The 14,809-nt window shown below is 47.7% G+C and overlaps 1 protein-coding gene across 2 annotated transcripts in view; it reads left to right on the plus strand.

The window, feature by feature from the left end:
* The window catches only part of LOC126470064 (plexin-A4), a 1,004,426-nt gene that overhangs the window by 231,175 nt on the left and 758,442 nt on the right, over nt 1-14,809 (plus strand). For both annotated transcript variants that reach the window (XM_050097569.1, XM_050097570.1), the window contains exon 4: nt 634-1,774. In XM_050097569.1, the coding sequence (XP_049953526.1) occupies nt 662-1,774 (1,113 nt within the window). In that variant the 5' untranslated portion in view covers nt 634-661. The remainder of the gene's footprint in view (nt 1-633; nt 1,775-14,809) is intronic.

Raw genomic sequence — 14,809 nt, forward strand, 5'->3', positions numbered from 1 at the left:
TATTTTGATGATCATTCCTACCTATGTAGGTTGGGCTCAACAAAATATTTTCGCATTCGGAAGAGAAAGTTGGTTACTGAAATTTCGTAAATAGATCTCGCCGCGACGAAAAACGTCTTTGCTTTAATGACATCCATCCCAACTCGCATATCATATCTGCCACACTCTCTCCCCTATTACGTGATAATACAAAACGAGCTGCCCTTTTTTGCATCCTTTCGATGTCCTCCGTCAATCCCACCTGGTAAGGATCCCACACCGCGCAGCAATATTCTCACAGAGAACGAACGAGTGTAGTGTAAGCTGTCTCTTTAGTGGACTTGTTGCATCTTCTAAGTGTCCTGCCAATGAAACGCAACCTTTGGCTCGCCTTCCCCACAATATTATCTATGTGGTCTTTCCAACTGAAGTTGTTCGTAATTTTAACACCCAGGTCCTTAGTTGAATTGACAGCCTTGAGAATTGTACTATTTATCGAGTGATCGAATTCCAACGGATTTCTTTTGGAACTCATGTGGATCACCTCACACTTTTAGTTATTTAGCGTCAACTGCCACCTGCCACACCATACAGCAATCTTTTCTAAATCGCTTTGCAACTGAATTTTATATTGGAAGTGTGGATGTGTTCCAGGTCCTATGACGTGACGCACGCTGTGAAGATGAGAGCGCTGCTAGCGGTCCTGGGCGTGGGGCTGTTTCTGGGGCTAGGCGGCGCCGCGGCCAACATCGTGTGCACCTTCAGCGACGACGCGACCGAGCGCTTCAACCACCTGGTCGTCGACAAGAACACGGGCCGCGTGTTCGTGGGCGCCGTCAACCGGCTGTACCAGTTGTCGCCCGACCTGCAGCTCGTCATGAAGGACGTGACGGGCCCGCAGGAGGACTCGCCCGAGTGCTCCGTGCTCGACTGCCCGCCCACCGTCGTCAAGAAGCTCACCGACAACGTGAACAAGGCGCTCGTCATCGACTACACGACGACGCGCCTCGTCGTGTGCGGCAGCATCTTCCAGGGCATCTGCTCCGTGCGCAACCTGCACAACATCTCGGACGTCTCGCAGGTGGTGCGCGAGGCGGTCGTCGCCAACAACTCGACGGCGTCGACGGTGGCGTTCATCGCGCCGGGGCCCCCGAACCCTCCGGTGACGCAGGTTATGTACGTGGGCGTCACCTACACCGGCAACTCGCCGTACCGGTCCGAGGTGCCAGCCGTGTCGTCGCGCAGCCTCGACCGCGACAAGATGTTCATGATCGCCGAGACGGCCGTCACGACGGGCACGCGCATGTTCGTCAACTCGCTGGCGCGCGAGCGCTACCCCATCCACTACGTGTACGGCTTCAGCTCGGAGGGCTTTAGCTACTTCCTCACGACGCAGATGAAGCACACGTCGCCGTCGCCCTTCATCTCCAAGCTGGTGCGCGTCTGCCACGACGACGAGAACTACTACTCGTACACAGAGATCCCCATCGACTGCATCAGCGAGGGCGGCAGGCCGTACAACCTGGTGCAGGCCGCGTACGTGGGCAAGCCCGGCTCCGACCTGGCCTCTGACCTGGGCATCAACGCGCAGGACGACGTGCTGTTCGCCGTCTTCTCCGAGAGCGACCACAGCGAGGGCGAAGTCTCCAGCAAGCCCGCCGATTCCAGCGCGCTCTGCGTCTACTCGCTCAAGGCCATCCGCCGCAAGTTCATGCAGAACATCAAGAAGTGCTTCAGCGGCAGCGGAAGCCGCGGGCTCGACTTCATCTCTCCCAGTCACCAGTGCGTCCTAACGGTAAGTCCCTATTTATCTTACTAAACTGTCATTGTCAACATACTGTTACTGAACTTTAAGGTTGAAGTACTCACAAGGGAACCTCCCCATCGCACCCCCCCCCCCCCCCCCTCAGATTTAGTTATAAGAGGTGCATTCAAGTTCTAAGGCCTCCGATTTTTTTTTCTAATTAACTACTCGCCCGAAATCGATGAAACTGGCGTTACTTGTCGACGTAATCGCCCTGCAGACGTACACATTTTTCACAACGCTGACGCCATGATTCCATGGCAGCGGCGGAGGCTTCTTTAGGACTCTGTTTTGACCACTGGAAAATCGCTGAGGCAATAGCAGCACGGCTGGTGAATGTGCGGCCACGGAGAGTGTCTTTCATTGTTGGAAAAGCCAAAAGTCACTAGGAGCCAGGTCAGGTGAGTAGGGAGCATGAGGAATCACTTCAAAGATAACAACTTTGAAGAAACTGTTGCGTAACGTTAGCTCGATGTGCGGGTGCGTTGTCTTGGTGAAACAGCACACGCGCAGCCCTTCCCGGACGTTTTTGTTGCAGTACAGGAAGGAATTTGTTTTTCAAAACATTTTCGTAGGATGCACCTGTTACCTTAGTGCCCTTTGGAACCCAATGGGTAAGGATTACGCCCTCGCTGTCCCAGAACATGGACACCATCATTTTTTCAGCACTAGCGGTTACCCGAAATTTTTTTGGTGGCGGTGAATCTGTGTGCTTCCATTGAGCTGACTGGCGCTTTGTTTCTGGATTGAAAAATGGCATCCACCTCTCATCCATTGTCACAACCGACGAAAAGAAAGTCCCATTCATGCTGTTGTTGCACGTCAACATTGCTTGGCAACATGCCACACGGGCAGCCATGTGGTCGTCCGTCAGCATTCGTGGCACCCACCTGGATGACACTTTTCGCATTTTCAGGTCGTCATGCAGGATTGTGTGCACAGAACCCACAGAAATGCCAACTCTGGAGGCGATCTGTTCAACAGTCATTCGGCGATCCCCCAAAACAATTCTCTCCACTTTCACGATCATGTCGTCAGACCGGCTTGTGCGAGCCTGAGGTTGTTTCGGTTTGTTGTCACACGATGTTCTGCCTTCATTAAACTGTCGCACCCACGAACGCACTTTCGACACATCCATAACTCCATCACCACATGTCTCCTTCAACTGTCGATGAACTTCAATTGGTTTCGCACCACGCAAATTCAGAAAACGAATGATTGCACGCTGTTCAAGTAAGGAAAACGTCGTCATTTTAAGTATTTAAAACAGTTGTCATTCTCGCCGCTGGCGATAAAATTCCATCTGCCGTACGGTGCTGCCATCTCTGGGACGTATTGACAATGAACGCGGCCTCATTTTAAAACAATGCGCATGTTTCTATCTCTTCCCAGTCCGGAGAAAAAAATCGGAGGCCTTAGAACTTGAATGCACCTCGTAAGTTGGCACAGTGGATAGGCCTTGAAAAACAACACAGATCAATCGAGAAAACGGGAAGAAGTTGTGTGAAACTATGAAAAAATAAGCAAAATATACAAACTGAGTTATCCAAGCACAAGATAAGCAACATCAAGGATAGTGTGAGGTCAGGGACGCCGTGGTCCCGTTGTTAGCGTGAGCAGCTGCGGAACGAGAGGTCCTTGGTTCAAGTCTTCCCTCGAATGAAAAGTTTAAGTTTTTATTTTCAGACAATTATCAAAGTTCAGGCACTCACACATAATCAACTTCGCTCTCCAAAATTCCAGGACATGTTCAGATTTGCTTGGACATATGCAGGATTTGACGATCTACACATGGAAAAATTTGAAAACGTTAAAAAATGGTTCAAATGGCTCTGAGCACTATACGACTTAACTTCTGAGGTCATCAGTCGCCTAGAACTTAGAACTAATTAAACCTAACTAACCTAAGGACATCACACACATCCATGCCCGAGGCAGGATTCGAACCTGCGACCGTAGCTGTCCCGCGATTCCGGACTGAGCGCCTAGAACCGCTAGACCACCGCGGCCGGCTGAAAACGTTAAAAACACGTGTTTTGACAGAGTACAGGGAAAAAATTGTGCGACTGTGAAACTGTTGCATTCATTTGTTGCAGTTCATGTGACAAACTCTTATGTTTTCATCACTTTTTTGGGAGTGATTATCACATCCACAAGAAAACCTAAATCGGGCAAGGTAGAAGAATCTGTTTACCCATTCGCCAAGTGTACAAGTTAGGTGGGTCGACAACATATTCCTGTCAAGTGACGCACATGCCCTCACCAGTGTCGTGTAGAATATATCAGACGTGATTTCCTGTGGAGGAATCGGTTGACCTATAACCTTGCGATGAAATGTTTTCGGTTCCCATTGGAGAGGCACGTCCTTTAGCCTACTAATCGCACGGTTTTGCGGTGCGGTCGCAAAACACAGACACTAAACTTATTACAGTGAACAGAGACGTCAATGAACGAACGGACAGATCATAACTTTGCGAAAATCAAATTTTCAGACGAGGGAAGACTTGAACCAAGGACCTCTCGTTCCGCAGCTACTCACGCTAACCACTGGACCACGGCACTTCTGAACTCACATGTTCCTTGATGTTGTATACCTTGCACATGGACTACTCAATTCGTATATTTTACTAATTTTTTTTATGGTTCCACACAACTTCTTCCTGTTTTCTCGATTGATCTGTGTTCAGTTTTTCAAGGCCCATCCACGGTGCCAACTTATAACTAAATCTGAGGGGCGTGCGATGGGGAGGTTCCCTTGTCAGTAACAACCCACTGTCTTCGTCCACTGTACTGTGTGTCACTCCTAAGAGTCGTCAGGCGCATTTTCTCTGTTTCTTCTGACATTTGCCTTCGTAAGTAATGGAACCCAGTACGTTGTCCTCGATGGTGAGTGTTCATCGGAGGTGAGGGTATCATCTGGCGTGCCCCAGAGAAGTGTGGTACGTCCGCTGTTGTTTTCTATCTACATAAATGATCTTTTGGAGGGTGGATAGCAATGTGCGGCCGTTTGCTGATGATGCTGTGGTGTACGGGAAGGTGTCGTTGAGTGACTGTAGGAGGATACAAGATGACTTGGACAGCATCTGTGATTGGTGTAAAGAATGGCAGCTAACTCTAAATATAGATAAATGTAAATTAATGCAGATGAATAGGAAAAAGAATCCTGTAATGTTTGAATACTCCATTACTAGTGTAAGCTTGAGGACGATGAGTAATAATGGGCATTAGTATTGTCAGCGCTAAGCACCATGTCTGAATAGAGGCATGTATCCAAATAAGACACAAGTTACTCTGTAACTAACTGCCAGAGAACTCGAGCCTCTCATTCCAAAATACTTCCAAATTTGTCGGTTGAGTCGAGTTCGTACTTTACAATTTTTACGGTATTCGACCCATTTCGGAGTTGAAACTGGTTTCTGAAGGGACTGGCTGCAGCAGTTTATCCACTTCAGTTGCTCAATACTATATATTTTTAGGTACTTGCTATTGAAACGCGTCGTCGTTAATCATAGATAAAGTGAAATTTATGTTGACAGGCAGATGGTGTACTTCTATTAAATGCCAACGTAAGAGCGCCGTAATAAAGTTCCACGAGATTTCGGTGGCGTTCTCTGCAGTCAGTGTCAAGTGGAAACTCAGTGCCGTATCGTCGCGCGTCCGTATATAGCCTTGATGCTGGCTCTGACGTCGCTGCTGCTCTGCCCATCCCCGAATCATACAATATTCACCGGTGACGTCACGACATGCCCACGGCTATATGAGGTCGAAGGTATCGACACTACAGTGAGTTCCTATTTGGCACTGGTCGAAGAGTATTGAGCCGAAAGCTCGTAGAACGTTGAACAACTTGTAGCATGTTGTAGACCGTGTCAGTGCGAGAGGATGCGTTCGTATAAGAGTATCTGCTTGCTTATTTCTTGACCTGAGTTACTCGCATCCTGTGTTTTGCGGTCATCGTCAGTAAATATCTGTGGACTGCATATCGTACCAGACTAATTTGAGTTTTCTCTATCGACTGAATACACAACGTCACAGTATAGACATTTTGGTTGAAAAGCAGCATCTTTCGGTAACAAAGGACGAAGTATGAAACGCCAAATTAGCAATCTTTCAGTGGACTGACCCAAAATACACGTAACAGAAACGATGGAAGGACACCCGTTATTTAAACTGGCGTGTTCTGTGCTAGATCCCTTGTGGTCTGAGAAAGAACACTGTGACTATTTTTCTCGAATTTACGCAAGAATTCCGAAGGCGTAATCTTGAATAGCGAATGTTAAAAGTTGATGGCGTCGTACGTCAAACAGAAATAGTTCAAATGGTTCAAATGGCTCTGAGCACTATGGGACTTAACTTCTGAGGTCATCAGTCCCCTAGAACTTAGAACTACTTAAACCTAACTAACCTAAGGACATCACACACATCCATGCCCGAGGGAGCATTCGAACCTGCGACCGTAGCGGTCACGCGGTTCCAGACTGTAGAGCCTAGAACCGCTCGGCCACCAAACAGAAATAGTCCATGATGACTTACAGACTAGGATAGCGCAAATGATGGAAATAACGATGCCCATCTTGGATCACACGTGGGCAGTGTTCAAAGGAGTTGGCAACCATGCTTCGCAACTTACACGGCAGATACCCGACAACGGTCTGCATCAATAGTTATTTATCATGAGACCTACTTATTTATCATGAGACCAACAGAAGTTATTCGTGGCTACTGTTATACAGCATTAGTACCAGTGCGTGTAACTATTCACTATAAACACTTGACATAAATCGTCGTTGGCATTTCAGCACTTTCGACTGCTGGTCAGTGACGCATTCAGGATCTCTCTCCTAAGACTCATCAGGCGCATTTTCTCTGTTTTGGCAGATATTTGCAATTTCTTTTTTGCAATGCGTAGCTAGACACGTGTTTCATGCGACGTTCAATTGTCGACGAGGAAGAGTTGGTTTATTTCCTGTTACAAACAGAATTATTTTTAAAGCTGAATTTTACGTGCCTATTCAGTAGAGCAGTCCCAAATTGGCCTAGTGCGATGTTCGTGTCATTGATATATATTAATAGCGATAGTAAAACACAAAGAATAATCAGTACTCCAGCACAGACAGAGCAGTGCTGCTGCGTAGCGATAACAGTCGGCGCGGGCCAGGATGCTGTCACTGCTTGAGTAGTGGATAATCTTCGTGTTCTACTGTCACTGTCAGTATGTACCCATAATACGTATACCGCCCTAGACTAATTTAGGACTGCTATATTTTAAGGACAGGTGAAATTCCACTTAAAAAGATCGTTTAGTTTGCAACTGGAAAGAAACCGACACTTTTCGTCGATATAAACGTCGCATGAAATTCGTGGTGAGCTGTAACTCTTTGGGCTGTCCCCAGATATACGTAGCATAAAAGGAACTACAAACATCTTCCGAGACACCGGAGAAAATTCACCTGACGACTTTTAGGAGAGACGCCCGTTATCCGACAGGTCGCACGATACACCTACAGATATTAATGACACTAAGAAGATGGAACTGCAGCTGTTGATTTTAAAGGTGTCTTGCGTAAAGGTCTTTACTCTGTCTTGTAGCAAATGTAAACACAATTTATGCTGATAAGCTGCAATTATCGAAATTCAGTTCAAATGGCTCAAATGGCTCTAAGCACGATGGGACTTAACTTCGGAGGTCATCAGCCCCCTAGACTTAGAACTACTTAAGCCGAACTAACGAACTAACCCAAGGACATCACACACATCCATGCCGGAGGCAGGATTCGAACCTGCGACCGTAGCGGTCGAGTGAGTTAGTGCTTATATGTGTAATAAAATTAACGTACCGTGTATCTGACGGAAATACAGGCTTACGTCATTCGCTGAAGGGGAAAAAACCGTCAAAGTGTCAGGTTTTTAGTTCGGCTAGTGCTTTCGATTTAGCTCGGACATGTCTCTCTTTCGTGGGATCAAGTGCGTGGCGCATTTCAGTATCTAATTAATTGCAAGACAATCGTAGTAAGATGTTCCTAAATCTCATATTGACGGAGAAATATGACCCTATCGCTTGTATGACAGCTCATGCCATGAGTCAGTTGGCGATTTGTCTGGAGTCTGAGGGAAGATAATGCGCGACATTACAAGACGCCGCTCAGCTGATAACACAGAAGCCGGCGTAAGACTGGCGCCGTGGCGTCCGGCGGGGAAATAGTGGGTTTGGTGGGGGGAAGGGTGGGGATGGTGGGGGGGAGTTGAGGTTGTCGGCGGTCGGACCTTTTATCTGCGGCGTGGCGGCACAGAGGGAAAGGCGGGGGCCTGATAAGATGCCTGCCGGCGTGGTCGCCGGCCGTGCTCACGGCTTTACCGCAACTCTTTCCGCCGTCTGCCGAGATGAGGTCGTAACGGAATTAATGCCGTCGCCTCGTTTCCAAACTTCGCTACAAGAATTTCTCAGGGTTCTACAACCACTCAAGCAACTTAAACTCTATTTTAGCGCATGTATAATTTTGATATCGAAGCGGCCCTAGATATCCATTCACATGTAACACATTTTCAATGCTAAATACTGTCTATATTACAAAATTGTGCTCGGTCGGAGTTGCAGGTTGCCTAGCTAACAGCTTCCAGAGACAACAAAATTTTGACTTTCAGTATTTCGTCTAATAATTGACGGAATTCAAAAATTTAAAGTGCTGCCATGATCTACTCATTAAGAGTTACATAAACTTATTTTTTTTTAATATTTTCCCTTATTACTGTCCATTTGCATCCAAACACTAAGAAAAATACTGCAGGGAATATTTTTTTTTTTTTTTTAGAAATTTCAAATTTGAATCCGATGCCCAAACGGAGATTCGTGTCCATTGTCCCCATGCAAATTACATTGACATGAAAAGAAGTGCTAATACCGTCATCAACACTCACCAAGAAACAACCAAAAAATCACGAAGACCAAAATAAGTCTCGATCTGCAACGTATGATCTGCCTTCAGAACTCACGCATTTTTGATAAGAGGAGCGGGAAACAGGGTGGCTACTCAAATTTGGAAAAAAAAAATTCCTGAGTATTTCAGATGTGTGGAAGAAGATGGTGTGAAGAAGCTCCTCATAAATTAATAGTGAGGGTGTGGGGGAAGGTGGGGGGGGGGACGTACTGCAGTAATGATTTTTCTTTCCTTTTTGCTGAGCTATATACCAACCATAAGCAGTAGTTTAACCGCAGTTTTTAAACATCGTTAATTTATGCGGAATAATATTCACGTAATTGAGACATCATGCATTTAAAAAATTGGTGATTTATAGAATACAGCAAAAATAAATTTATAAAGTTCCTGAAATTCCCTGAGATTTCCTTGAATTTTTCCAGGTAAAATGTAATTCGCAGAGAATTCCAGGTTTTCCAGAAGAATCGCCACCCTGAGCAAGTATATGCTGAACACGAAGCACTCCCGTGATCACTACGACATCCTACGGAAGAATTAAACGACCTACTTTTCTCCTAGACAGACAAATGGCAATAAGAGGCGGGTTAAAGTATGTGATCCCCCATGGCAGCCAATGGGTTAAGTTAAAATGTTTAACAACACCGAGCGATGTAGCACAGTAGTTACCACACTGGACTCGCATTCGGGAGGACGACGGTTCAAACACGCGTCCGGCCATGCAGATTAAGGTTTTCCGCGATTTCCCTAAATAGGTCCAGGCAAATACCGGGATGGTCCTTTGAAAGAGCACAGCTGATTTCCTTCCCTAATCCGAGTTTGTACTCCGTCTCTTTTGACCTGGATATCGACGTGACGTTAAACCCAAACTCCTTTCGTTCCTTAAAGGCTGAACAAAATAAGACAAGTAGTGCAGTTAGAAATTGTGTGTGTGTGTGTGTGTGTGTGTGTGTGTGTGTGTGTGTGTGTGTGTGTGTGTGTGTGTGTGTCCAGGCAGCGTAACTGCCTGCGTGAAAATTACCCAAACTACACTCCTGGAAATTGAAATAAGAACACCGTGAATTCATTGTCCCAGGAAGGGGAAACTTTATTGACACATTCCTGGGGTCAGATACATCACATGATCACACTGACAGAACCACAGGCACATAGACACAGGCAACAGAGCATGCACAATGTCGGCACTAGTACAGTGTATATCCACCTTTCGCAGCAATGCAGGCTGCTATTCTCCCATGGAGACGATCGTAGAGATGCTGGATGTAGTCCTGTGGAACGGCTTGCCATGCCATTTCCACCTGGCGCCTCAGTTGGACCAGCGTTCGTGCTGGACGTGCAGACCGCGTGAGACGACGCTTCATCCAGTCCCAAACATGCTCAATGCGGGACAGATCCGGAGATCTTTCTGGCCAGGGTAGTTGACTTACACCTTCTAGAGCACGTTGGGTGGCACGGGATACCTGCGGACGTGCATTGTCCTGTTGGAACAGCAAGTTCCCTTGCCGGTCTAGGAATGGTAGAACGATGGGTTCGATGACGGTTTGGATGTACCGTGCACTATTCAGTGTCCCTTCGACGATCACCAGTGATGTACGGCCAGTGTAGGAGATCGCTCCCCACACCATGATGCCGGGTGTTGGCCCTGTGTGCCTCGGTCGTATGCAGTCCTGATTGTGGCGCTCACCTGCACGGCGCCAAACACGCATACGACCATCATTGGCACCAAGGCAGAAGCGACTCTCATCGCTGAAGACGACACGTCTCCATTCGTCCCTCCATTCACGCCTGTCGCGACACCACTGGAGGCGAGCTGCACGATGTTGGGGCGTGAGTGGAAGACGGCCTAACGGTGTGCGGGACCGTAGCCCAGCTTCATGGAGATGGTTGCGAATGGTCCTCGCCGATACCCCAGGAGCAACAGTGTCCCTAATTTGCTGGGAAGTGGCGGTGCGGTCCCCTACGGCACTGCGTAGGATCCTACGGTCTTGGCGTGCATCCGTGCGTCGCTGCGGTCCGGTCCCAGGGCGACGGGCACGTGCACCTTCCGCCGACCACTGGCGACAACATCGATGTACTGTGGAGACCTCACGCCCCACGTGTTGAGCAATTCAGCGGTACGTCCACCCGGCCTCCCGCATGCCCACTATACACCCTCGCTCAAAGTCCGTCAACTGCACATAAGGTTCATGTCCACGCTGTCGCGGCATGCTACCAGTGTTAAAGACTGCGATGGAGCTCCGTATGCCACGGCAAACTGGCTGACACTGACGGCTGCGGTGCACAAATGCTGCGCTGCTAGCGCCATTCGACGGCCAACACCGCGGTTCCTGGTGTGTCCGCTGTGCCGTGCGTGTGATCATTGCTTGTACAGCCCTCTCGCAGTGTCCGGAGCAAGTATGGTGAGTCTGACACACCGGTGTCAATGTGTTCTTTTTTCCATTTCCAGGAGTGTATATTCATCAAACCGAGCGAGGTGGCGCAGTGGTTAGCACACTGGACTCGCATTCGGGAGGACGACGGTTCAATCCCGTCTCCAGCCATCCTGATTTAGGTTTTCCGTGATTTCCCTAAATCGTTTCAGGCAAATGCCGGGATGGTTCCTTTGAAAGGGCACGGCCGATGTCCTTCCCAATCCTTCCCTAACCCGAGCTTGCGCTCCGTCTCTAATGACCTCGTTGTCGACGGGACGTTAAACACTAACCGCCGCATATTCATCAAGTATTTCTGAATGAGAGCACACGCCGGGGTAGCTGAGAGCGCTAATGCGCTGCTTCCTGGGCTGGGGTAAGTGCGCCGGACCCGAATGGAATCCGCCCGGCGGATTAGCGACGTGGGCCGGTATGCCGGCCTGCCTGGATGTGGTTTTTCGGCGGTTCCCCACATCCCACTAGGTGAATACCGGGTTGGTCCCCACATTCCGCCTCAGTTACACGGCTCACAGACATTTGAACACGTTCGCACTATTTCATGGATTACGCTAGATGCAGACAGCTGGGGTACATTACTTACGTCCCAGGGTTCGGGGTGCGGTAGGAAGGGTATCCACCCACCCTCCGCAACTTGGTTCAAATGGTTCAAGTGGCGCTGAGCAGTATAGGACTTAACATTTGAGGTCATCATTCCCCTAGAACTTAGAACTACTTAAACCTAACTAACCTAAGGACATTACACACATCCATGCCCGAGGCAGGATTCGAACTTGCGACCGTAGCGGTCGCGCGGCTCCAGACCGTAGCGCCTAGAACCGCTCGGCCAAACCGCCGGCCCCTCCGCAACTAACACTGCCAAATCCGAAATAACACGGCTGACCCCGCGTTAGCGCGCGACAAGGCACAAAGAAAGAAAGAAAGAAAAAGAAATTTCTGAATGAGAGCATTTATAGATTTCCAACGAACTTTACACATAATTTCAAACCTTCAAGAAGCATGATGAAACGAAAAAAAATTGTCGCTGCCTACATTTTCGCTGCTCATGTAGTAAAACTTCAGCGTCTGACATGATATTGTAATTTATTAGTTCTTTACTATTAGCTCTATTCCCAACACATTTTGCAAACGGTATCCACATATATCACCGGGTGATATGCAAAACTATATCATTGTACAGTACATAGTTCAGGAGATATGACATTATTAACATGGAGACGCATGAAAAACTAGCTTTTGCTTGAAACGGAGCGCAAATTAACCAGACTATGGTTATCCATCGTTTTCTAATGAGAGGACTTAGCGACTTCTGGTAAACTTTAAACATAATTCTTTTGAAAAATCGTGAGTGGGGGAATTTACTGGCACTCACCTTCTTTCTGCTCTCCTGCGTCTTTTGAGTTAGATCTTTTGGTATCGTTAAAGCAACCGGAAACTTAAGCGGATGCCAAAATACATTTTGTTAGTTGTTTACCACAGCTTTGATGAACTTTAGAAATGACCTTGTACAACATCGTAAGCTTTTGTTTAAATTATTCTTTAATGTGCGACCAGTTTCGCTCAAAGACCATTATCCAGCGCATTAGAGAATAACAGGGTATGAAAAAACAATTTAAACAGCATCTTACGGTGTTGTACAGGGTGAACCAAAATTCGCATGCATACTGATAATACAAAAATTGTGTACGAAAGTTTCGTTTCGTGCAAATTTTTGGTGGGAAATGGACATCAAAGATAGGAAAATCGACATCGGTGTGATCACATGTGCAACTCTCCAGCTTTAGTTATGCCCCGTCCTCCAAAGTACGAGAGGCGTTCAGTAAGTAATGCAACACATGTTTTTCGCGACCAGTGTCAGTTCAAAAAATACGGAATTTATTATGGGACATCGTGAAATATTCGCGCTTCATCCCCTATATTTCATGAAGTCCCGATACGTGGCGGCGCTATGCATAGCCTTCAAAATGCCTTCTGTAATGGAGGTGCGTTCCAAACTGAGAGCTGTCACTGAGTTTCTTTTGGCGGAAGACTAGAGCATCTCAAACATTCATATGCGCTTGCAGAGTGTTTGCAGAGACCTGATAGGGAATGAAAGCACGATAAGTCTTAGGGCGAAGCGTCTGTCATCATCGCAAGGCCCCGCAAACCTGTCAGATCTACCCCGTGCCCGCCAGCCGCACACTGTTCAAATGGCTCTGAGAACTATGGGACTTAACATCTGAAGACATCAGTCCCCTAGAACTTAGAACTACTTAAACCTAACTAACCTAAAGACATCACACACATCCATGCCCGAGGCAGGATTCGAACCTGCGACCGTAGCGGTCGAGAGGTTCCGAACTGAAGCGCCTAGAACCGCTCGGCCACAGCGGCCGGCGCCGCACGCGGCTACGACTCCTGCGATGTTAGAACGTGCGGACACTCTCATTCGAAGCGATGGGCGGATCGCATTCAAACACCTCGCTGCCAACTGTATGTCTCTGTTGGTAGTGCTAGAACACTCGCCCACGAGTTGGGGTGCTCAAAGGGGTGTGCCCGCGTGGTTCCATGTCCCTACAGAAAACCATTAAGAGCAACGAAGGACCATCTGTGCGGAATTACTTGCGCGTTGCGAGGATGATTGTGACAATTTTTTTGTGGAACATCTTCACAGGCGATGTAACATGGATTCATCACTTCGAACAGGAAGCAAAACAGCAATCCATGGAGTAGCGCCACACCACCTCTCCTCCGAAGAAAAAGTTCAAGTCCACACCCTCAGCCGTTAAAGTCACGGCGAAGGTTTTTAAAAAATGATTCAAATGGCTCTGAGCACTATGCGACTTAACTTCTGAGGTCATCAGTCGTCTAGAACTTTGAACTAATTAAACCTAACTACCCTAAGGACATCACACACATCCATGCCCGAGGCGGGATGCGAACCCGCGACCGTAGCGGTCGCTCGGTTCCAGACTGTAGCGCCTAGAACCGCACGGCCACTCCGGCCGGCGCGAAGGTTTCCTGGGAGTTCGTAAGGGTTATTCTGTTTGATGTCCTCCCTCAATGTGCAACGCTCAAGTCTGATGTGCATCTTTAATGGTTGGCCGGCCTCGGTGGCCGAGCGGTTCTAGGAGCTTCAGTCCGGATCCGAGCTGCTGCTACGGTCGCAGGTTCGAATCCTGCCTCGGGCATGGATGTGTGTGATGTCCTTAGGTTAGTTAGGTTTAAGTAGTTCTAAGTTCTGGGAGACTGATGACCTCAGAAGCTAAGTCCCATAATGCTCAGAGCCATTTTTTTGAACGGTGTGGTACGATGTGCGCGATAGTCGGTAGAAGTCAAAACGTTGTCCGCCTTTGCACCTCCAGCATGGGGAAAACAGGACAGAGAGAAAGTGAGAGAGCAGGAACAGATGGAACGTTATGTAGCCTTAATTAGCCTGTAACAGCAATTTCAAATGTGGGCCCTCTCATAATTGAAATACAAATAATACCTCGTAAATGCAACAATACGACGTATTCTTATAGACAGCCAATTGGTAAATTGATCTATAGTAAGAATCATATTGTGCATTAATAATAGTCTTAGGAAACAAACACGTCGCCGACCTATCTTCTCGTCGATGTTCTTCAGAGGGAAAAGAATAGTAGATTGAAACACGCTTGTAACAAAACAGCCGTTTGTTGGTTAGT

The sequence above is a fragment of the Schistocerca serialis genome, chromosome 3, assembly GCF_023864345.2.
Source record: "Schistocerca serialis cubense isolate TAMUIC-IGC-003099 chromosome 3, iqSchSeri2.2, whole genome shotgun sequence".
NCBI classification, from domain to species: domain Eukaryota; kingdom Metazoa; phylum Arthropoda; class Insecta; order Orthoptera; family Acrididae; genus Schistocerca; species Schistocerca serialis.